At 58.4% G+C, this 20,911-nt stretch overlaps 3 protein-coding genes across 5 annotated transcripts; all 3 read left to right on the forward strand.

The window, feature by feature from the left end:
- Positions 1-3,612: 3,612 nt before the first annotated feature.
- On the forward strand, positions 3,613-9,883 carry MAPK3 (mitogen-activated protein kinase 3; the record flags this gene model as incomplete). The annotated part of the gene is made up of 9 exons (XM_081089868.1): positions 3,613-3,782; positions 4,729-4,911; positions 6,606-6,795; positions 6,976-7,092; positions 7,352-7,466; positions 7,850-7,981; positions 8,137-8,246; positions 8,339-8,493; positions 9,297-9,883. 8 exons carry the CDS (start codon positions 3,613-3,615, stop codon positions 8,459-8,461), a joined length of 1,140 nt encoding a protein of 379 aa, XP_080945994.1. The 3' UTR covers positions 8,462-8,493; positions 9,297-9,883.
- On the forward strand, positions 9,856-16,232 carry GDPD3 (glycerophosphodiester phosphodiesterase domain containing 3). 2 transcript variants are annotated; one of them, XM_081089869.1, is made up of 10 exons: positions 9,858-10,660; positions 10,923-10,965; positions 11,172-11,307; positions 11,384-11,429; positions 11,582-11,700; positions 11,785-11,874; positions 12,201-12,334; positions 14,265-14,324; positions 14,429-14,480; positions 16,039-16,232. In XM_081089869.1, the coding sequence occupies exons 1-10, from the start codon at positions 10,522-10,524 to the stop codon at positions 16,174-16,176; spliced, it is 957 nt and encodes a 318-aa protein (XP_080945995.1). In that variant the 5' UTR covers positions 9,858-10,521; the 3' UTR covers positions 16,177-16,232. The 2 variants fall into 2 exon arrangements, with proteins under 2 accessions (XP_080945996.1, XP_080945995.1); XM_081089870.1 differs by lacking the exon at positions 10,923-10,965 and having other exon boundaries at positions 9,856-10,660.
- A 1,171-nt stretch (positions 16,233-17,403) lies between these two features.
- On the forward strand, positions 17,404-20,665 carry YPEL3 (yippee like 3). 2 transcript variants are annotated; one of them, XM_081089886.1, is made up of 5 exons: positions 17,404-17,548; positions 18,218-18,400; positions 18,503-18,546; positions 18,736-18,844; positions 20,180-20,665. In XM_081089886.1, exons 2-5 carry the CDS (start codon positions 18,284-18,286, stop codon positions 20,267-20,269), a joined length of 360 nt encoding a protein of 119 aa, XP_080946012.1. In that variant the 5' UTR covers positions 17,404-17,548; positions 18,218-18,283; the 3' UTR covers positions 20,270-20,665. The 2 variants fall into 2 exon arrangements, with proteins under 2 accessions (XP_080946012.1, XP_080946013.1); XM_081089887.1 differs by having other exon boundaries at positions 17,412-17,648.
- The last annotated feature ends 246 nt before the right edge of the window (positions 20,666-20,911 follow it).

Here is a 20,911-nt window from a genome sequence, read left to right on the forward strand (position 1 = left end):
GTGCCGAAGGGGCAGGCGGCCAGGGAGGAGCCCCAGGCGGGGCGGGCACGGCTCCCACAGCTGCCAACCGGGAGCTGGCTTCTGGCTGAGTGGCGTTCCTGCTGCGGGAGCGCACTGACCACCAGGGGGCAGCTCCTGCGTTGAGTGTCTGCCTCCTGGTGGTCAGTGCACGTCATAGTGACCGGTCGACCGGTCGTTCTGGTCTTCCGGTTGTAATGGTCACTTAGGCTTTTATAGAGAGAGATTACAATCAGAAGAGACGTATGTGGAACATGAAATCCATTAGTGATAGGTTAGGGAGGTGGGAGAAATCGAGGAGGGGGAACCTCTGGGACTGTATAAAAAGTAAAATGATAGGCACATATTTCTTTTACATGGGTGGGTACAGGATAGTTAACAGTCAATAACTAACACGGCAACAATAACAGTGAGAGCTCTCTGCCTTGGTGCACTGGTTGTGCCCTGAGGAGTCTAGAAAAAGGGGTCTAGACATTCCAGAGGAATGTTATTGTAGATGCAAAAGACAATAGACAGGCTTAGTTAAGGTGAAGATGACCTTTGCAGGGGTAGAGTCTAGCCTAGGACATGACTACCTGCCATAAACAGCTTTTAGTTAAAGAGTTTTCATTTCAGACCATCCTTTGTGGTTACTTTAGGTCTCCGAGTTTGCAAGACCCACACGCAGGCCTTCCCTGAGCTTGTCAGGTTCAGTATGTGGTCCCTTTTCATCCACAGGAGAAAAAAGGCTGGTGAGGACAGCCCAGGGAAGGGGCCCCGGGGCGGCAGGCAGAGCTAACCACAGAGATTTCAGAGAAGGTAGCAGCTGAAGAAAGCCTTTGCCAGAGGGGACATGTCTGGTCACAGCTAATCTCTAGTATAGGAAGAAGTGTCTCAAGGTACTTCTGTAACAGAGGGTTTGGGGTTGAAAAAAATGGTCGGTAATTAAAACTTAAGAAATTGTTAAATGTGTTCTGACCCCTATTCCTGCACAGTTGCTGCTTTCTCAGTTGGTGCTGACGAAATGGGAATGGGTGTTACCCTGGGCAAGTTACCCACTGGCCTCCCCCTGTGACCTTGACATCACAAACAGATAAGAACTGATCTAATACTTAGTCCAGGTCGATCTAAGAGGACAGAGGTAAGCCAAGTGGCAGCTGTTCGAAAAACTCAAGCAGTGCAGTGAGCTGTGAGAGGATGAACCACGTGACAGAGAAAATGATTCTTTCAGGTTCTTCCAACTCCATAGCTCAGTACGCTCTGCTTTTCCCCGTTAAATGTTCATACTATCCACTTCATGTGGTTGCTGTGAGAACGGTAGGAGATAAAGTACATGACAGCGCCTAGCACAGAATAGATGTTCAGTCTATATTTATAAGTTGAATATGAATCTATAAATAGAGAAATCCCACTCCAGTCTCCAAGGAAGTACCAGCCTCGGCCACGAGAGGGGAGTCTCAGTCACACGCCTTTGAGGGAGAGTAAGACACAGCATGAGGTGGCAGGCACCCCTCCGGATAGACCAGCTTTGCCCGAGGCAGGACACTCACTCCCATTCAGGAAACATGGCTCCATGCTGAAATCCACGGCGTTTCTCTGAGTCACTGTATTCTCCTGACGTTGCAAAATGGTCGAGCAAAAGTCCCCCGAAGGCTTTTCCTGCTTCCTGAGTAACATCTAAACTGGCCCGAATCCAAGGCCTTCCTCAATCTGGCCTCAACCCACCTGCCCGCCTGAACTCCCCTTAATCCCTCCCACTGCACCACACCGGACAATCGTGCCCCTGCCTCTAGGCCTCGACTCACGCGGCTCCTTCTTCTTGATGCCTTTCCTCTGCCCCGACCTTCCGAAACCCGACTTCTTCTTCAATGGCCCCAGTGCCACCTCCTCCCTCACTCCCTCCTCCCTTCTCTAGAGTGACCTCACCCAGCCCCGGCTCACACACCTATACCACATCCATGTATCTTGTATTAAATCGATTTATGTAGGTGCATCTTTTCAATAATTAGAGGTAAACTCCACGAGTAGAGAGGCCAGTGGATAATCCACCCAGGGTAACACAGTGAGTAAATGGCAAAGGTGGGGTTCTAACCTGCGCAATCCGGCTCCAGAGAGCTCTGGCTCTTAACCGCGAATTAACACTGCACCGTAACCTTCCATCAGCCAGAGCACCCAGCTCGGAGCTCTGCACACAGCGCCGTTCAACAGCTTATCAAATGAATAACTTTTTGAAGCACTGATCTCATTAGCACCTGTTGAACCTTCCCTGACTTGTGGGCTATTGGGAGCCAGCAACTTGGTCTCATTAATCTGAACTGGAGTGCCCGGTCACAGACCCAATTATGGGCAATTTCAGAATCATAGTTACTGGCCCACTTTGTCTCTTGATCTATAATACGTATAAGGGCCTCCTCCCAGCTTTTTCGGAAGAAAGAAACAAAGCGATTACTGACTGAAGGCCAGCAAATGTGTTTTTCTGAAGCTTCCAGCTCCCATCTTTTTTTTTCTCTTTTTTTTCTTTTAATATGGAACACTTCCCAAATTTGCATGTCATCCTTGTGCAGGGGCCATGCTAATTTTCTCTGTATCGTTCCAATTTTAGTATATGTGCTGCCAAAGCGAGCACACCAGCTCCCGTCTTCCCTGCGAAGTGAAGGGTCTTCACTGTTGACAGTCTGTGACTCTGGGAGACAGAATGGAATTAAAAAGAGCCCTGCCTGCCTCTGTGCCAGAAGATATCCTGTTGAGCCTCAGCTCCCCAACTCCCAGGTCCCCCATCTGCAAAACCGGGGAACAAGACAGGCATGGCCCCACTCGTCCAGCTCAAACCATAAGGTGACCCCCAGATTGTGGAGTTGTCCGAAGAAACTGAAGCGATCAAATACGTGTGCAAACTATAAAGTCTAGCATAGAATCAAAAGATGACGGTCTTACGGAGGCTGCGGGAGGCAGAAGAGGGTATGGGGTAGAAGAGAGGATTGGGGGTAAAAGGTGATGGAAGGAGCCTTGGGGTGTGAACACACAGCACTATCTACAGCTGATGTATATTATAGAATGGTCTATATGATTTTAACCAATGGCGCCCCGATACATTCAATCAAAAGCCATCTTGACAGGATTTCAGTTTTGCAAACTCCAGGGACAACAGCAATGTTGCCTATTTTGCTGTTTTTGAGAAAAGCCTCCGGGTGTGTTTCCAGCAAACCCAGTCCCCGCCGCGGGCAGCCTCCCGGCCGCCCCGCTGGGTGCGCGAAAGGCGGGCGGGGCGGGCCGTCCTGCGGGAGGCGGGAGGCGGGAGGCGGGAGCGCTGGGAGCCCCGCAGCCGGGACCGCGACCGCGGCGCGGGAGGCCGGGCACCAGCCGTGGGAACGCCGCGCGCGCCCGCGGGGCCACGTGACGGCCGCGGGGCCGCGCGGGTCGGGGACGCGCGGGGACCGGCCTGCGCGCGGCTCCGCGGGTGACAAGGCGGCGGGAAGGGGCGGGGCCCGGGCGGGGCGCGGGGAGAGGCGGGCGGGGCGCGGGGAGAGGCGGGCGGGGCGCGGGGAGAGGCGGGCGGGGCGCGGGGAGAGGCGGGCGGGGCGCGGGGAGAGGCGGGCGGCGGGAGGAGGAGTGGAGATGGCGGCGGCGGCGGCTCAGGGGGGCGGGGGCGGGGAGCCCCGGGGAGCCGAGGGGGTCGGCCCGGGGGTCGCGGGGGACGTGGAGGTGGTGAAGGGGCAGCCGTTCGACGTGGGCCCGCGCTACTCGCAGCTGCAGTACATCGGCGAGGGCGCGTACGGCATGGTCAGGTGAGGGGCGTCGGGCAGGGGCGCCTGGCGGGGCAGCGGCGGGGCGGGGGCTGCGGGCCGGGAGGGCCCGGGTGCCGGGTGCTCTCCGCGCCTGGAGGTCCGAGCGCCCCGAGGGGCGGGGGTCGGCCGGGCTGGGAGCGCCCGGGGAGAGGACCTCTGCGTGCGCCCAGGAGGGGCTGGAGCCTGAACCGACCTCTCCGCGGTGAAGGGAGGCGATCTGGGTGTGGGGGAGCTGCGGCGCCCGGGGCCCTGTGCACGGGGGTGCGGTGGGGAGAATGGGGTCTGGGACGGTGCTGCCCTTCGTGGAGAGGGAGTGAGGACCCTCCTCTGGGGGGCATGCCTGGGGTGCCCCCGGGGAGGCCGGCGAGGGGTTCGGGAGAGCCGAGCAGCGCACGGGGCTGGGCAGTGCTGGGCTGGGCTGGGCTGGGCCGGGCCGGGAGCGCCTCCCGCAACTTCGGGGGGGGGGGCGCTGTGCGTTCTCCCCTCCCCACGGTGTGCCCTGGGCTTTGTTCATGGGCAACAGCTCTGCTGCCCTGACAGCCCTGCCTGCCTCATCCCTCCCTCCAGCCCCCGTGACTCCCTCCTTCCCCGGTATTTGCCTCACTGTGTGCCCTGCACTCGTCTGCCAGCCCCCGACCTGTCCGGGCTGCGGGAGCCCATCACGGGGCGGGGCAGGGCCGCTGGAAGCGAGCGGGCTGCAGAGAGGGGAAGTCTGAGCGGCCGCTCTTCCTCTCTTTGTGAAGTCACCGAAGGGCTGCCTGGCTGGTCCCCAGCTTTCTCCCTGGAGAGCGCAGGCCTTCGCAGCAGGAAGGAACCAGCATTGTTTACGACTTGGCCAGAGCCCTCTCCGGCTCCCTCCCTTCCCGGCCACGGCCTGGGTGGGGCCAGCCGGCCTGGCCTCCCCCTCTGTAGGACCACACCAACACCACCTCTCTGGCCCTCTCAGCTCAGCTTACGACCACGTCCGCAAGACCCGCGTGGCCATCAAGAAAATCAGCCCCTTCGAGCACCAGACCTACTGCCAGCGCACGCTGCGGGAAATCCAGATCTTGCTGCGCTTCCGCCACGAGAATGTCATCAGCATCCGCGACATTCTTCGGGCACCTACCCTGGATGCCATGAGGGACGTGTATCCTTCACCTTGGCCAGCTGGCTGCCCAGGCGGCCTCAGAGCTGGGCTGGGAGAACATTGGGTTTCTTTCTGTTTCCTTCTGCCCTGTCACCCTCCAGAACTAGCCCAGTGAGAGAAACCTAGGGGAAAAGAGGCCACAGGAGGTCAGAGGGCTGGGCAGCCTCGGGCGAATCCTGCCTGCTGCAGCCAGGCAGTGTGGCCTGGGGCACGGCTGCTCTCTCTGCTGTGCCTCTGTGGGGTCTGGGCAAGATGGCCTCTATGGGGCTTTGTCTCCTGATTTGTCCAATATTGTGACAGGACCCAGCCTCTGCCCACAGCCAGTTCTTGTTTAACAGACGGTTCTTCCCCCTCTGGGTCCTCAGCCTGGGAGGCAAGAAGAAAGCTGTCCCTTTCTGCGGGCCTACTATGCGTCAGGCGCTGTGCCTGCCCAGGGCTTTCACATTTCGAATTCTGCCTCCCACCTGCCCGATGAGACAGGTCTCGGCTCCCTTTCGTAGATGAGGAGATTGAGGCTCAGAAAGCCTTCAGTTGCTGCCTCTGCCCCTCCCCCAAAAGAAACCCTGTCCTTTCTCCAGGATTTCCTGCTGGGAGCCCCACCCAGTCACCTGTGGCCTTGCACCTTGCCCAGGGAGGGACAGCCTGGCCTTTGTTGCCCTCCCCCCATATCACTTTCCTAGTTTGCTGTCCACTTCCTGCCTGCCTCTGTTGTTAGCAGCGTCTAATACCGTCACCTCTCGCCCACTCCACCCACCCCCAGTCAGTCCCAGTTCTCCACCCAAGCATGGGGATTGGCACCGCAGCGTCTGCAGGCCCCCACCACAAACTGCGGGCAGGAAACCTCCACGCTCACTCCCAGCTTGCCCTGTGACCTTCAACATCTTCATCTATAAAACAGGGTTGGCCCGCATGTTCTCAGAAGGCCCTGTGGGGCTGATTCTAGAAGACAGCCCTTATTCTTGTAGAGACAAGCCAAGAGACATGTGTATGTATGTATGCATGCATGCAAGTGTCATCTTAAATTATCTGAGGACATTTACTCCTCTCTCTCCTGATGCACGGCCAAACACTCTTTGAACAGGAGCGTGCTGTTGGGAGTGCCTCCTCATTTGTCTTGCACAAACCATTCCCATAAGGTAGGCATTTATTTTTAAGCAAACATTTATTGCATGCCAGATGGTATGCATACATTATCTCATTTAACCCTCTCATGTGGCTCAGGCATTTATAATAGCAACACGAGTTCATGTTGCTGAACACTTACAGCGTGCCAGGCACTGGGCTGGCTTCTTTACATGGGTCATCTCATCTCATCGTCACAACCACTCTCGAAAGAACCATTCTTTTTCCTACTTTTCAGACGAGGAAATAGAGGTGCAGACAGGGTGAGGTGATAAAACCAATGAGCAGGGGGTGGGGATTTCAGACACCAGCAGGTTAACCCCAGAGCTGCTGCTCTTCGCTGGAGTTCTCCTGCCCTGCAGAACTGAAGTGCTTTTGCTCAGGTCACCAGCTGAGATGCAGCAGAGGCTGAGAGCCTGGGCCTTGCCCAGCTTGACTAGGGGTTGGCAGATCTGTTGAGTCTGAGGGGCGCCAGCTGGAGGGCATGCAAAGCCTGGTCACCAGAGCCTGTTCTTCTTAACCAAGTGCCTCCCGCTGCCCCCACCTGTGGGGTCTCCGATACACATCCTCAGCTACATTGTGCAGGACCTGATGGAGACAGACCTGTACAAGTTGCTCAAAAGCCAGCAGCTGAGCAACGACCACGTCTGCTACTTCCTCTACCAGATCCTGCGGGGCCTCAAGTATATCCACTCAGCTAACGTGCTTCACCGGGATTTAAAGCCCTCCAACCTGCTCATCAACACCACCTGCGACCTTAAGGTTGGGACTGGGTGCCTGTTCCCTTCTCCCGCCGGGGTCTGGGGCTTCCATTTGACTCCTAGCCCCCGGAGTAGGAGGGCACTGCCAGCCAGGGGAACGCATGGGCAGGGGCATGGCGAAATGAGTGCTTGGGCGGGGAGGCCTTGAGCGCCAAGCTTAGCAGCCCCGGTTGGATTCCAGATCTGCGATTTTGGCCTGGCCCGGATCGCCGACCCCGAGCATGACCACACTGGCTTCCTGACAGAATACGTGGCCACGCGCTGGTACCGGGCCCCAGAGATCATGCTGAACTCCAAGGTAGGGGGCCACCCACCCCCAAAGGGAAGGGGCCAGGTCCCGGGAAGCCCTGGAGCCAGGCAGGGACCCCCTGGGCGGGGTCACATTACTCTGGTCCTTGGGGTCTGGAAAGAAGCTAAGCACTAGCTCTTCCCAGGCTCTGCTCTCTGCCTCCTGCAGCATTGAATCTCGGTTGGGGTGGTGGCTTGGCCCAGAAAACAGGGACCCGTTGAGGCTGGCCCCGGGACCCACCACTTTCTCTCCCCCCCCCCCCCCCAAGGGCTACACCAAGTCCATCGATATCTGGTCTGTGGGCTGCATTCTGGCTGAAATGCTCTCCAACCGGCCCATCTTCCCTGGCAAGCACTACCTGGACCAGCTCAACCACATTCTGGGTGAGGGGGCCTGGCCAGCTGCGGGGGAGATTAGTCTGTTGGAAGTGAGATTTCTTTGGGGTCAGGGTCGGTGAGTCTGTGGGAGTCGGATCAGGAGTCCCACCACATTTGGAGCCCCTGCAGCACCTCACAGTATTTCAGTGATATAGATGCTCTCCGCTGGCACATGGGAAAAGCAAGGCTGCAGCCCACACTTAGGAAGTGCTGGAGCTGAGCTCTGAACTGAGGGCTGCCCGCGTCCAGACCCCTGGCTTCATCATCATAGTATTGGCTGGAGATAACTGTCAGGGCATGGGATGGGTTGTGGGAGCTCCTGTTCTTGGCTCCTTCTGTTCCCAGAAGGGAGAGAGGATCTCTCACCAAGTCACCTGCCCTACCCATAGGCATCCTGGGTTCCCCATCCCAAGAGGACCTGAATTGTATCATCAACATGAAGGCCCGGAACTACCTGCAGTCTCTGCCTTCCAAGACCAAGGTGGCCTGGGCCAAGCTCTTCCCCAAGTCAGACTCCAAAGGTAAGAGCGACACGGGGGCTGACGGGGGATGAAGGCTGGGTGCAAGCCCAGCAGCTGCCTGAGTAGACAGGCCCCCTGGGCACAGAGAAGCAAAACAGTACTTCTGGGAACTTCCCGAGCCTTCGCTTTGACCCCTGATTCCTGCCCTTCCTTAGCCCTTGACCTGCTGGACCGGATGTTGACCTTTAACCCTAATAAACGGATCACAGTAGAAGAAGCCCTGGCTCACCCCTACCTGGAGCAGTACTACGACCCAACGGATGAGGTGGGTCAGCCACCAGGAGCAGCCTGGCGGGTCAGTGGGTGGGTAGGCCTCCCTCAGGGTCTGGCCTGAGCCTCACATCTTTGCCACCCTAGCCAGTGGCCGAGGAACCTTTCACCTTTGACATGGAGCTGGATGATCTGCCCAAGGAGCGGCTGAAGGAGCTCATATTCCAGGAGACAGCCCGCTTCCAGCCTGGGGTGCTGGAGGCCACCTAACCTGAACAGATGCCTCCGCTCCCCGGGGCTGGGTGAGTGCGCCCCACCGCCCACGCGCTGATTCACTCTGAGACCAGGGTACCAAACATCCTGTACAGTCAAAGCTCATGCCCATGATCCATGTCTGTGGTCGCAACAGAAGGGCCAGAGACTGCCCACACCATAGACCTGTGGCCTGCCAGTCGTCATGTCCCTCCTTCCCCCAGCCCCAAATGGCTCCCATCTGTCAACACCCTGCTGCCCCCAGCCCGAGAGGTCACTGCGGGCCCCTCTCACCCATCTGAGGACCGGAGCCAGGTTTTGCCCCTCCCAGTATGGCAGGTGGGGCCGCAATTGCTTTGGGAGGAGCTAGCAGCTCTCAGCCTGACCCAGATACCACCCTTTCTCACACCTGGTGCCCCGGTCAGCAGTTCACACACCTTTGGGGGACTCTGACCCACACCCCTCTTCCCTCCCTCACCTCCGGTCTTTCTGCCAGCTGGAGCCTGATAGAGGGCGGGCAGACACACCTGTGCTCAAACCCCAGGTCTGACACGTAGTAAAAGCTGTGTGATATTGTGCAAGACACTTCCCTTCTGCAGCTCCATTTCCTGGGGACAGTCCTGATAATGAGAGCAAACACAGAGCACTAGGCATTGTTCTAGATGTTTCTGTGTATGAGCTCATTTCACCCTTGCAGCAGTGCCGTGAGACAGGTACTAAGGTTGTCCCCATTATGAGGAAACAGGCACATCTCACTCAACTGTAGGGATGAAACAAAAAGGGTTGAGGTCAGAGCTCCGGCAGGTGCTCTCCTGGTGCTAATGGTTCCTTTCCTGCCTGCCTTTTTGTTTAGGCCCTGCCTCCTGTCTGCCCCTCCCCTGCTGGACTGTTAGAAAATGGACACTGTGCCCAGCCCGGACCCCGGCAGCCCAGGTCGGGGACAGGGCAGGCCTGGCCATCTTCCCTCGCTTTGCTCGGGCCTCCGGCTTCAGGCAGGCCCAGGCCCCCTCCCTCCCCCCTCCTAGGACCTGTGGCTCAGGTGGCCCCAAAGCAGATTCCCCTCAGCTGCTCTGCCTTCCTCTCCCCCAGCTGTCCCAGTCTCTGGTGGTTCTGGAATCGAAGGGCCCTGGCTGCCCTGTGACCTCTTGAGGGACGGCCGGGGCTAGGGCACACTGAGTTGGGACTCAGGGCCAGCCGTGCCCCACTCACCTCATTCAAACCCCACCCATTTCCCCTCAAGGAACATTCCTAAGGCTCAAGGGCTAGTATCCTTGAGGAGCTGGGCCCTGCCTAAGCCCCCTCCCCCTAAGCTGCCACATCTAACTCCTGCTGCTTCTGTGTGTGGGTGAGCAGAAGTGGAGGTGGGGGCGTGGAGAGCCCGGGGCCCCTGCCCACCTGTGCCTGTATCTAATATATAAATATAGAGATGTGTATATGATGGCCCTTGGCTCTGTCTGTGTTTGCCGATGCCGTGCCCCTCGCCATGGCTGCTCTAAGACTGACCTCCAGCCCAGCGGCCTCCAGCTGTGGCTTTACCGGCCCTGGCACCTCTGGCTCCCCCGCTGGCCAGGGTTGAAGACGGGAGTGTGAGAAGCTCCACCTCCTGGACAGAGTGGGGTCACTTTTCCTCTCTGTCACTGTCCTCTCCCCTCTCTGATGTCTTCCTAACTGGCTGGGGTGATTCGGGGGTGATGCCGGCACCTACACACCCCTGGATTTTCTAGAATGGAGGGGATGGTAGCCCCTGGCCACATGCACAAGCGGTCAAGGGGGAGGTTATAGCAGACGTGCGGGGGAACCTGACTCCCCCAGTGTTGTCAAGCAGAGAGGGGCGCTGCCGTCTGCGGAGGGTCTGCGGTGTGAGGGCCAGAGCTGCTTGGCCTTGCCTCCCGCCTGTACTCCATCCCCAGCTGAGCCCTGCAGCCTGGCGCTGGGCCAGCAGCAGGCTGAGCAGGTCCCAGGGGCGTGGTGGTGACCAGTGGTGGAATCAGCCTACATCAGCCAGGCAATCGGCAAGGCAACACAGTTCACCGGCGACAGCTGAGCTGGCGGCAGCCGGAGCCCGGGAGGCAGCGGCCATGAGCTCTGTGCTGTACTATGCCCTGCCCGCCCTGGGCAGCTATGCCGTGCTCTCCATCTTCTTCCTGCGCCGGCCTCGCCTGCTGCACACACCTAGGGTTCCGGCCTTCCGGCCCCGCCTGGGGGCCCACCGGGGAGGTGAGCTGGGGGGTGGGGGTTGTAGGCTACTGAGGGTGGAATAGGGAGAGCAAGACACATGCCAGGGTGGACAGCAGAGAGGGGTAGGTCTAAGGGGCCAGATGTTAGAAAGATGGCAGACCGAGGCAGGAGGAGAGCAGGTGACAGGGCAGGATGTGGAAGGAGGAAAGGAGGCTGCCCACCTGGGCTGACGGGGTGATGAGGCAGGGGCCGGGGGGAGGAAGGGCCCAGCCCCAGGGACCCACCGCGCTGCCCCACACAGGGTCTGGAGAGAGGCTGGAGAACACCATGGAGGCCATGGAGAAGTGAGTGCGCCCGCCCAGCCGAGCTGTGAGGTCATGCCAGCTGCGCGCGGCATGAAGCCAAGGGGTGCCATGCACTTCCTAGTCTGGGTGACTGGAGCCCCGGGAGGCATCGCGCCGGCTGCATATCCCGCTTTAAATTGCCCCCCGCTACCCTGAACCTCCCCACCACCCTGTGCCCCACGGCCCACTGACTTTCGCTCCCTTAGCGCCATGGCCCAGCGCGCAGACCTCCTGGAGCTGGACTGTCAGCTGACCCGGGACGGTGTGGTGGTGGTTTCCCACGACGAGAACCTGTCCCGCCAGTCAGGCGTGAACAAGGATGTGGGCAGCCTGGACTTTGAGGTGGGCCTTGCCCTAGCCCCCCCAGACCCAGAGAGCCCCCACTGAGCCTCCTGGTGACATGCCCCTGCCTCCCCAGGAGCTGCCCCTCTACAAGGAGGAGCTGGAGGTTTACTTCTCACCAGGTAAGAGCATGGGGGTGAGCCCTGGGCTGGGCCAGCTGAGGGGCCATGGCCTCCACCTCTGCCCTCTCTTCTGCTCCGGAACTTGCCCCTCTTCCCCTGGGTTCCCACTCCCACCGCCCGCCCTCCTCTGCTCTCTGCCCATAACCCCCCAGGCCACTTTGCACGTGGGTCAGACAGGCACATGGTGCGCCTGGAGGATGTTTTCCAGAGGTTCCCTCGCATGCCCATGAGTGTGGAGGTCAAAGAGGAAAACGAGAAGCTCATTCACAAGGTAGTGCCGTGGGCACGGTGGGGAGGGCCGGGCCGGCCTGGGGAGAGGCCCGACTCCCTTTCATCTCCTTCCTCCTCCCTCCAGATAGCCAGCCTGGTGAGGCACTTTGACCGCAACGAAATCACCATCTGGGCCTCGGAGAAGAGCTCAATCATGAAGACGTGCAAGGCTGCTGTGAGGCCCCTTCCCTCCCTGCTCCTGCAGCCCCTCCTCCCAGGCGCTGGAGCCCTGCCCAACCTGGGGGCCTAGGCTGGCGGGGCCCGGGGGTTCTGGGGGATCTGGAGAGGTGAGGTGGTGGCGGAAGTATGTGAGCCGAGTCAAGTCATGCTGCTGGGAACAGGGAGGGTGCATTCAGACCTTGAGAGCGGGGCCAAGATGTGGCTTTGATCCTGCAGATAGTAGGGTTTCCTGAATGACCCAAAGCTGTTTCCCCTGCAGCCCAAGCCTCTCTGCTCCCCCAGCAGCAGACTGACTCCTCTCACCCCCCCATTGCCTCCCAGAACCCCGAGATGCCGCTCTCCTTCTCCAGATGCCGAGTCATCCGGCTGTTGCTGCTCTATTACCTGGGGCTGCTGCCCTTCGTCCCTATCCCTGAGAGGTTCCTGTTGTGCTTCCTGCCCACCATCATCAATAGGTACCTACAGCTCCCCATCGCCCTTCTCCACCCTCCCCCAGGCTTCCAGCCGCTTCTGTCCTTAGAAACCCCACCCCCCCATCTCAAGCCCCATTTTGTAGGGTCCCCAGCCACGTTCAGGATAACCCCACAGCACTGTGAAGGCAGGGGCTCTCACCCAGCATTCATGGATACTAAGAGGACCATGAACCCTCTGAAACTCAGTGCAAATGTACTGGTATGTAGGTGTGGATAGAGTTTTGGAACAAAAGGTTCATTTACTCATCCATTCATCCACCTAGTATTTATTTATTTTTTATTTTTATTTTTAAATATATTTTATTGATTTTTTACAGAGAGGATGGGAGAGAGATAGAGAGAGTTAGAAACATCGATGAGAGAAACATCGATCAGCCGCCCCCTGCACATCTCCTACTGGGGACGTGCCCGCAACCCAGGCACATGCCCTTGACCGGAATCGAACCTGGGACCTTTCAGTCTGCAGGCCGACGCTCTATCCACTGAGCCAAACCGGTTTCGGCCACCTAGTATTTATTGACTGCCGACTCTTCCAGGTGCAGGAACACTAGTAATAAAGACCAGTGTGGGTGGGGCAAGGCCCTCAGCGTACAGGGAGACGCATGTTAATTGTAGCATCACTCTGATGCCCCAAAGGAAAAGCCAGTGTTTTCCTGCGGGGAAACAAGGATTAACAAAGTAACATCTGGGTAAAGTATGAGGAATGTGGATACGTCGCCAGCTCTCGGCCGCCCCCTCCCCCCCACCTGCTCAGAGAATCGGCTGTGGTGGCCCAGCGCTTTCTGCGGTCATGAGAAGGCCCAGCCAGCCCCCACAACCCTTTGCAACAAAGACATCATTATTCTACAGAACTCTGTGTATAGAATGTTTATGCAGGATTTAGTGTTTCCACATCCTTTCGTCAGTTGAGCTTTACTTGGCAGCACCCCCAGGAGTTATAGGAATCGTGGCCCACAGAACATGGAGAATCGGAGGCTCAGAGCTTCTGTAACTTGCTGGAGGTGATACGGCTAGAAGTCCGGGGCCTGGCTTGCCCTGGGCCTGACTCCCAAGCCTGCCCTGGGACACTGTGGAGGGGCTCTGAAGTCTCCCCTGGAGTGGGGCAAGCAGGGGCAAGTAGCCGACCCATTAAACGCTGACTGTTCTCAGAAGCTGGTCAGGCCCAACCGGGAGGACCTCCAGACTGTGTCCAGCTTGGGAATCTAGCTAGGTTTCCGCCCTGGCCCCACCACAGACTTGCACGTGACCTCGGGCAAGTTAATCAAACTCTCCAAGACTGAGTTTCCGCTTCTGAGAAACAGTGAGGGGTGGGCACACCCTCAAAGCATGGAGTCAAGGATACAGGAGTAGGATCTCACTGAACAAAGGGTGAATTCTTTGCCCGGGCAACTGCAAACGTTCTTTTTTAAAATTTTTTTAAAATTTATTTCAGAGCCGAAACCGGTTTGGCTCAGTGGATAGAGCGTCGGCCTGCGGACTGAAGGGTCCCGGGTTCGATTCCGGTCAAGGGCATGTGCCTGGGTTGCGGGCATATCCCCAGTAGGAGATGTGCAGGAGGCAGCTGATCGATGTTTCTAACTCTTTATCTCTCTCCCTTCCTCTCTGTAAAAAATCAATAAAATATTAAAAAAAAAAAAGAAAAAATTTATTTCAGAGAGGGAGAGAGAGAGAGAAACATCGATGATGAGAGAGAATCACTGATCAGCTGCCTCCTGAACACCCCCTACTGGGGATCGAGCTCTTGACCGGAATTGAACCCGGGACCCTTCAGTCCACAGACTCTATCCACTGAGCCAAACTAGCCAGGGCTGCAAAGGTTCTTTTAGCGGGGGGCAGGTTCACTGGTCAGGGATCACATCCACCCCCGTGACAGGGAGACCCATGGACTGACCACGACACCCCTTCTCCGCAGGACCTACTTCCCATTCTCCTGCTCTGGGCTGAACAAGCTGACAGCCGCGGTTACTAAATGGTGAGGTGGGCGAGACGGCTGGGTGGAGTGTCCCCAAAGAGGCCTGCCTCCGCCCTTCTCCTCAGTCCCCCTCATCTTGACCTTTGCCACCCCCTCCCCACCAGGCTCATCATGAGGAAAAGTCTGATCCAACACCTGGAGCAGCGGGGAGTGCAGGTGAGGCTTCGCCGCCTCAGTTCCCGGCGGGGCTGGCACAGCGTTCCCGCCACAGCTCTGCTGCTGCCGCCCGGCTGGCTGGCGGCTTGGGCAGGTCACCTTCCGAGCCTGGTTTCTTCACTGTAAATGGGGATAATGACAGAGTTAGCTCTTCTGGGTATGTCACTGGTACTTAGCAAGGGCCTGATAAATGCTAGCCATTATGGTGATGTACTGAACTGTCCTGACCTCTGAGGAGGGGCTGGGCAAAGACAGAAGAGAAACAGGAGCCTGCCCACCTCCTCCTGCGCCCAAGCTTCAGCTTTGACCAGGTCATTTAATTAGCAAACCTTGGTTGAGCATATATGCCGGGCACTATGGGCACTATGGTACTGAGCAGGGAGTTTACGGGGCAGAGGAGCGCAAGGAAGCAGGCCATCACCAGCACAGGGGCAGCTCGTGGACAGGAAAGGCAAGTGCGGTGGCCTGTGGGGTCAGAGAAGGCCTCTGGGAGAAGTGAGGCGCTGGCTCCGGGGGCGGACAAGGGGGAGCACTCAGGCGGGAGGCTCCTGTGGGGAGGCCCAGAGGAGCTAGAGGCTGGCAGTCTGAGAAGCAGAGAGGGCTCCCGCCGCGGCAGCCCAAAGGAGGCAGCACCAGGGGGGCTGGAGAAGGCAGCCGAGGGCCTCCGTAAGGAGCCTGGGCTTCTGCCCAAAGGGAGGGGAAGCTTTTGAGGGAAGAGCCGTGATCCAGTTGAGATCTGTTGAGTGAGGGTCATCCGTTTGGCGAAGTGACTGTGGGGGCCACGGTGGAAGCCGTCTCATGAGGAGGCTGATGCTGCCACGGACAGGATTTGGGCTCCAGGGGTAACAGTGGGGATGGATGGGAGAGCTTACTCACAGACCAGCCACTGATGGGACGAGGATAAGTGAGGATGAGCCCTCCCACTCCTGGGGGCTTCACCTCAGCTCTAGGAGGCTGGACCTGAACGCTCAGCTGTCTCATTAGGAAACCCAGAGGTCCACTGGCCTGCGCAGGGCACAGATCCCGGTCCCACCTATGTCGGTGCCCACAGGAGAGGACTCAGGAGTCAGGGCAGGGAGAGCAGCGGCAGGTGCGGGCAGGCCAGCGGCGCTGGCCCGCTGGCAAACAGTCCACCACTGGCTTTCCGTGGCGTATATACTGCCTCGGCCGATTTCAGGCTACCAGTATGAAGTCACTGGACGGAGCTGGGAAGAGAGGCGAGGTAGCACATCCTTGCAGAGTATTTCCACCGGACACATTGGACAGACATAAATCATCTCCAGGGCATAGGGATAGTAAAATGGAAGTATGAGGAAGTGATGAGTTTTCAGATTTTATTGCCTTTGTTTTTAATATGGTTTACGGAATTGCAAGTTTATGCAGTTTGGTATTTAATAATGGGTGTGTCCAAAACCAAGTTGAAAAATTTCTGAAAACTGCACAATCAGCTCCCCAGCCTGCCGCTGCGGGGAGGCCTCCACAGAGAGCTCTGGCCAGCTGGGTGCAACGGGGAGTCCCAGGTCAAGCTGCTTGGAAACGATGCCTCTCTCCCGCTCAGGTGGTATTTTGGTGCCTTAATGAAGAGTCGGATTTTGAAGTGGCCTACAGTCTGGGGGCCACTGGCGTCATGACTGATTACCCCACAGCCCTGAGGCGCTACCTGGACAACCACAGAGCAGCGGCCCCCGTCTCCTAAGCCTGAGGCCCTTGCCCTCAACAATGTTTCTCTTTCCCAATAAATATTTTATTTTTAGTCAAGCCTTTTTGCATTCTTTTTAGCGGGCAGAGGGTGTCCGGGTGTCAGAGATGCTAGAAAACTCTAAAGATGGCAGCCTAAGGCGGGAGTCCGGTCCGGAACTAGCCTGACCCACTGGTTCAACCACATTCCAGACCCAGAGTAATGCCACACCCTGTGCCAGCCTGGCCTCCACTCTCCTCAGGAATGTCCCTTCAGAGCCACAGATAATGGGTCCATTCTCCTGAGGCCACTAAGAGCGCCAGGCCCACAGCGAGGGCCTTGGCTGACCCCCGAGCCTCCTCACCTGGCTGCACAGGTGGGCATGGCGGACTGCGGGTCCTCAGCACCACCCGCTGCCTCCCACGCCAGCTTCCACGCCCAGGCTTCCTGCTCCAGAAGCTCCCAGCTCCCCAGCCCTCTCCAGCCGGTAGGTCTGTCACTCATTTACGAAACCGGCTTTTACAAGCTTGTGGACGACTCTAGGCCCGGGCGGGCCCCGGGGCCCCGTGCAGGGAACACGACAAGGTTAGCATGGCCCACGTGTGTCAACACTCAGGTGAGAACGGGCAGGGGAGCCCACAGCGGACCCCAACTCCGCCTGCAGGACGGGCATCGGAGGAGCCGCCACCTGGAGGAGGTGATGCTCAGCCGGGCTCGCTGGTTCCCAGGCGCTGTCCCGGGTCTAACCGACCACGCCCTTAGCTCCTGCATTCCGCGGCTGTCCCCGGTGCAATGGCCCAGACCGCGGGCTGGACCACAGCGAGAAGCCACCTCCGCCTCCTGCGGGCGGGCAGCCTCGGCAGAACGCGAACAGCAGCAGAAGCTGCAGCGGGGATGGAGGGTGGGCCGGGCGGTGGGCGACGCAGACCATTATGACTATTCTGTCCCCGGGGGCGTGCATCCAGACACCGTGCCCCTCCGAACCCCGCGCAGGTCAGGTACCTCAGACACGTGCCCCTTCAAGAACCGCGGGAGGCCCGAGGGGCGGCTGGGCCGAGCCGGGCCGGGCCGCTGGGCGGCGAGTGGACTGCGGGCGGCAGCCGCATTTCCGGGCGGCCGAGCCGGAGCGGGGGCAGGGTAGCCCGGCCTGCGCTGGCCGCGGTGTGACGCGCCCCCTCATTTGCATGCTGCGCGCCGATTGGCCGCGGCGCCGCGGGGCCCAGGGGCTGGCCCCCTCCCCCTCCCGCCGCAGCGGCGGCAGCAGCTGGTCTCGGTGTAAACAAGTCGCGGCGACTGGGAACCGGGCCGGGGTGGGGGACGGCGCCCACCAGGGCCCCCCACTCCCAGGCCAGCCACCCCGGCGGACCGGGCTCCCGCGCGCCCAGGCGAGGTGAGGCCCGCATCCTCAGGGCTGCGCGTCGCCCCGCGCCCCGCCCCGCCAGCGAGGACTGTCCCCTTCCCCGGCGCCCGCCCCCCACCCCGCGCCCCAGGTGAGCCCCGGGTCTCAGGTAAGGCTCCGCGATGCAGGTAAGAGCCCCTCGGCATAGACGAGGTTCGGCGTCCCCAGGTAAGAGCTCCACCCCCCTCGGTGACCCTCCAACCTCGGGGAGGCCCCAGCCTCCTCCGGGTGCGGGACCTTTCCCCCAGGTGAGCTCCCTGTGTGGGACTTGCAGTCGCCCCCCAGCTCCGCCCCCCGCAGTTCAGCTGAGGTCCTAAAGACCATCCCATTCCCAGCCCCTTCCCGCTCCCCTAAACAGAGCTGACAGCTCATCCACTCTAGAGCCCCTTCCTCCAGTTTCAGTTGCCAGGTCAGCTGGGGTGAGGCTGAAAGCGGGTGGGTGACTCATCTTGGGCTCCTCCTAGCCTCAGTTTCCCCAATGATGCAACTAGAGGCCTCTTCAGTGAGTCAAAACTGAGCCAGTTCTGGCCCCTGGAGAGGCTGCTGGCTCTGGGGAGAGGAGACAGCAGCCAAGTGTGACACAGAGAGTCCCCGTGGCCCTGGGCGTGCCTGCTTGTGTGTGGCTGGGGTCTGACCATACACTCACTCCCTCCCCAACAGGCGCTGGGCTCCCTCTGCTCTCCGTGGGCCGCTCCCCGCGTGGGGCCACTGCCCCTGGCCCCCGCCATGGTGCGGATTTCAAAACCCAAGACGTTTCAGGCCTACTTGGATGATTGTCACCGGAGGTATAGCTGTGCCCACTGCCGTGCCCACCTGGCCAACCACGACGACCTCATCTCCAAGGTAACCGGATCATAGCTGGGGCTGGAATGGGAGGCTTGAGGGCCGCTTGGCAGCTCCCCACCAATAACCCTGACCCCCTCTTCTCTCCCTTCCATCCTTCAGTCCTTCCAGGGCAGTCAGGGGCGTGCCTACCTCTTCAATTCTGTGTGAGTATTTGGCCTCCTGTCTTTCTTTTCCTGACCTCTGTTGTGACCTGTGACCCATGGCACCATGCTGAGACTCCCAAAGCCCTCTGGTTCAGGCAAGAAGCTAAGGACAGACACAGTTGGCTACAAGCTAGAGTTGGGCTTTGTGATGGCGGGGCCCTCCCTGGGACTGCCCCTATGTCCCCACAGGGTGAACGTGGGCTGCGGGCCAGCCGAGGAGCGGGTGCTGCTGACAGGCCTTCATGCTGTCGCTGATATCCACTGCGAGAACTGCAAGACCACTTTGGGCTGGAAATATGTGAGTCAGTGACCTCTGACCCCAAGCTAGCTTTTGGCATGACCTCACATCACAAGCAGCCATCGGATAATCTTGCAGAGTGTTATGGGCCCAGCTCACACATGGTCAGGGGATGAAAAGTCAAACAGTCTTTTCATCCCCTGACCATGTTTTCATCTCTGACATCAGACAAAAGCTTTTTTTTTTCTTCTCTTAACCCATCCATCTCCTCACAGGCACAAGCACCCCATTTTTAGAGAGGATGATATAATCAGAATTACCATTTATTGCCAAAAATGCTTATTGTTATGTGCATCACAACAATAATTACAACAATCCTGTAGGTAGAGTCTACTTTCTCTTCACTTTACAAAAGAAGGAAGCCCAGAGATGTTAGGTAACTTGCCCAAGGTCACTTATCCAGCAAGTAACATAATAGGGACCAGAATCCTACTTCGTTTTGTTTTTAACTCCAAACCCTTGACCCCAGCTTCTATTACCATTCAGAGGGTCAGAGAGGTTGCCCAAGACCCCACAGCAGCACAGAGCTTGGGTCCATGTGCCTCCTTTTCCACTGCCCTCCTTACTACTGCTGCTGTCCAGGGTCTGATTTCACTGCTCCGAGTTGCATTTCCTTACCTGGCAGTGGAGGATAAAGCCACCACTTGGCACCCAAGACTGTTATGGAGATCAGATTAGATGAGCAGCAGCAGATGCTCTTGGGAAACTGCAGCTGCTTGGAGCTGTGGGGCCTCGGTGATGTGGATGCCCCAGGCAGAGGCAGACAGGCAGCCCTGACCAGAGTTCACCCCTGGCCCTGCCACAGATTTGCCTTGTGTACCTGTGCAGGTGGCTTGGCCTCCCTGGAACTTTGTAAAACAAAGAGGTGGCCAGTGTAGAGGTCAAAATCTCAAGTGCTTGCAGGGCCAAGCAGATACTGGGGATCTGAAAAAGGGGCAACATAGATTGGAGGCAGCACAGCCTGCCTCTATGTTAGTAATTCAGTTATTTCTATTAAATTCCCTGCTGGCCAACAAACACACGTGTAGGCCAACACTGGCACTCAGGCTACCAGTTTGTAACCCCTGGGTCTTGTAGACACTTACATATCCTCATTGTTGGAGCCAACATTAGCGCTTTAAAAAGTGCCCACTATTCAGGGAGTTCTGTCTATCCCACTAGTGAGAAACTCGACCCTGCCACGTACCAGCTCTGTGTCTGTGGGCAGATGGCTTGGCTTCTCTGGGTGACCGCTTCCTCAGCTATGAAATAGGGCCAGTCATATCCATGCCCCAACCTCTATGCCTGCTGGTAAGGCCCTTGCTCCAGGGATGACAGGCTCTCCCCTCCTTTTAGGAACAGGCCTTCGAGAGCAGCCAGAAGTACAAAGAGGGGAAGTACATCATTGAACTCAACCACATGATCAAAGACAACGGCTGGGACTGACCCCCACTCTTGCCTCATGTGGCTCCAGCCCGGCCTGGCCGCCAGGGGGCGCCACTGGCTTCCCTTCCCTGCCGGAAGGGAGCTCTGGACCCGCAGAGCCCTGCAGAGGAAGGACTCGGCTCCTGTACATATATTTTATTGCATGCACTGTGACCTTGGGGGGAGATCAGAAGGTGGGACACCACCACCCCCACCTCCCTGCGATCTGGCTGGCTTGGATCTCATTTTTTAATCTCTTCCCGCCCCGCCTACCCTATCGATATGGCCCTGTGTGCTGTTCTCTTAGCCCAGTGCAGCGTCTGCCCTGTGAACTCCTCCCACTGGGCGCCTCTTACCGCACGCGTGTCCCCTCCCCTAGTTCTGTAGCGTTTGTATATAATAAAACAATGAAGCGGAGACAGCCCCAGGCTTATGTGGAATCGGGAAGGGGGAACTCAAGTGCAGAATCCTGCCTCTATAGACCTGTTCCCATCTGAGCCCCAGTGGGGCAGCAGGTAGGTAGGCACCGGCTAAAGGTGGGAGTCTGCGCTCCTGCGGCCTGGCCTCAGCCATCTTCTCTAGGACCCGGGACAGGTCTCACTGCCCGGGATTCCAGAGCCCACCCTGGCTCCCTAGACCTTGATCTCGGTTGATCGTCTTCTC

The sequence above is a fragment of the Myotis nattereri genome, assembly GCF_964212035.1.
Source record: "Myotis nattereri genome assembly, chromosome: 4".
In the NCBI taxonomy this organism is placed as follows: Eukaryota; Metazoa; Chordata; class Mammalia; order Chiroptera; family Vespertilionidae; genus Myotis; species Myotis nattereri.

Coding starts and splice junctions, on each gene's coding strand:
- GDPD3 (XM_081089869.1), top strand. CDS start 10,522: ATGAGCTCTGTGCTGTACTATGCCCTGCCCGCCCTGGGCAGCTATGCC. Junction 10,966..11,171: donor ACCATGGAGGCCATGGAGAA/GTGAGTGCGCCC, acceptor TCGCTCCCTTAG/CGCCATGGCCCAGCGCGCAG. Junction 11,308..11,383: donor TGGGCAGCCTGGACTTTGAG/GTGGGCCTTGCC, acceptor CTGCCTCCCCAG/GAGCTGCCCCTCTACAAGGA.
- YPEL3 (XM_081089886.1), top strand. CDS start 18,284: ATGGTGCGGATTTCAAAACCCAAGACGTTTCAGGCCTACTTGGATGAT. Junction 18,401..18,502: donor ACGACGACCTCATCTCCAAG/GTAACCGGATCA, acceptor TCCATCCTTCAG/TCCTTCCAGGGCAGTCAGGG. Junction 18,845..20,179: donor CCACTTTGGGCTGGAAATAT/GTGAGTCAGTGA, acceptor CCCTCCTTTTAG/GAACAGGCCTTCGAGAGCAG.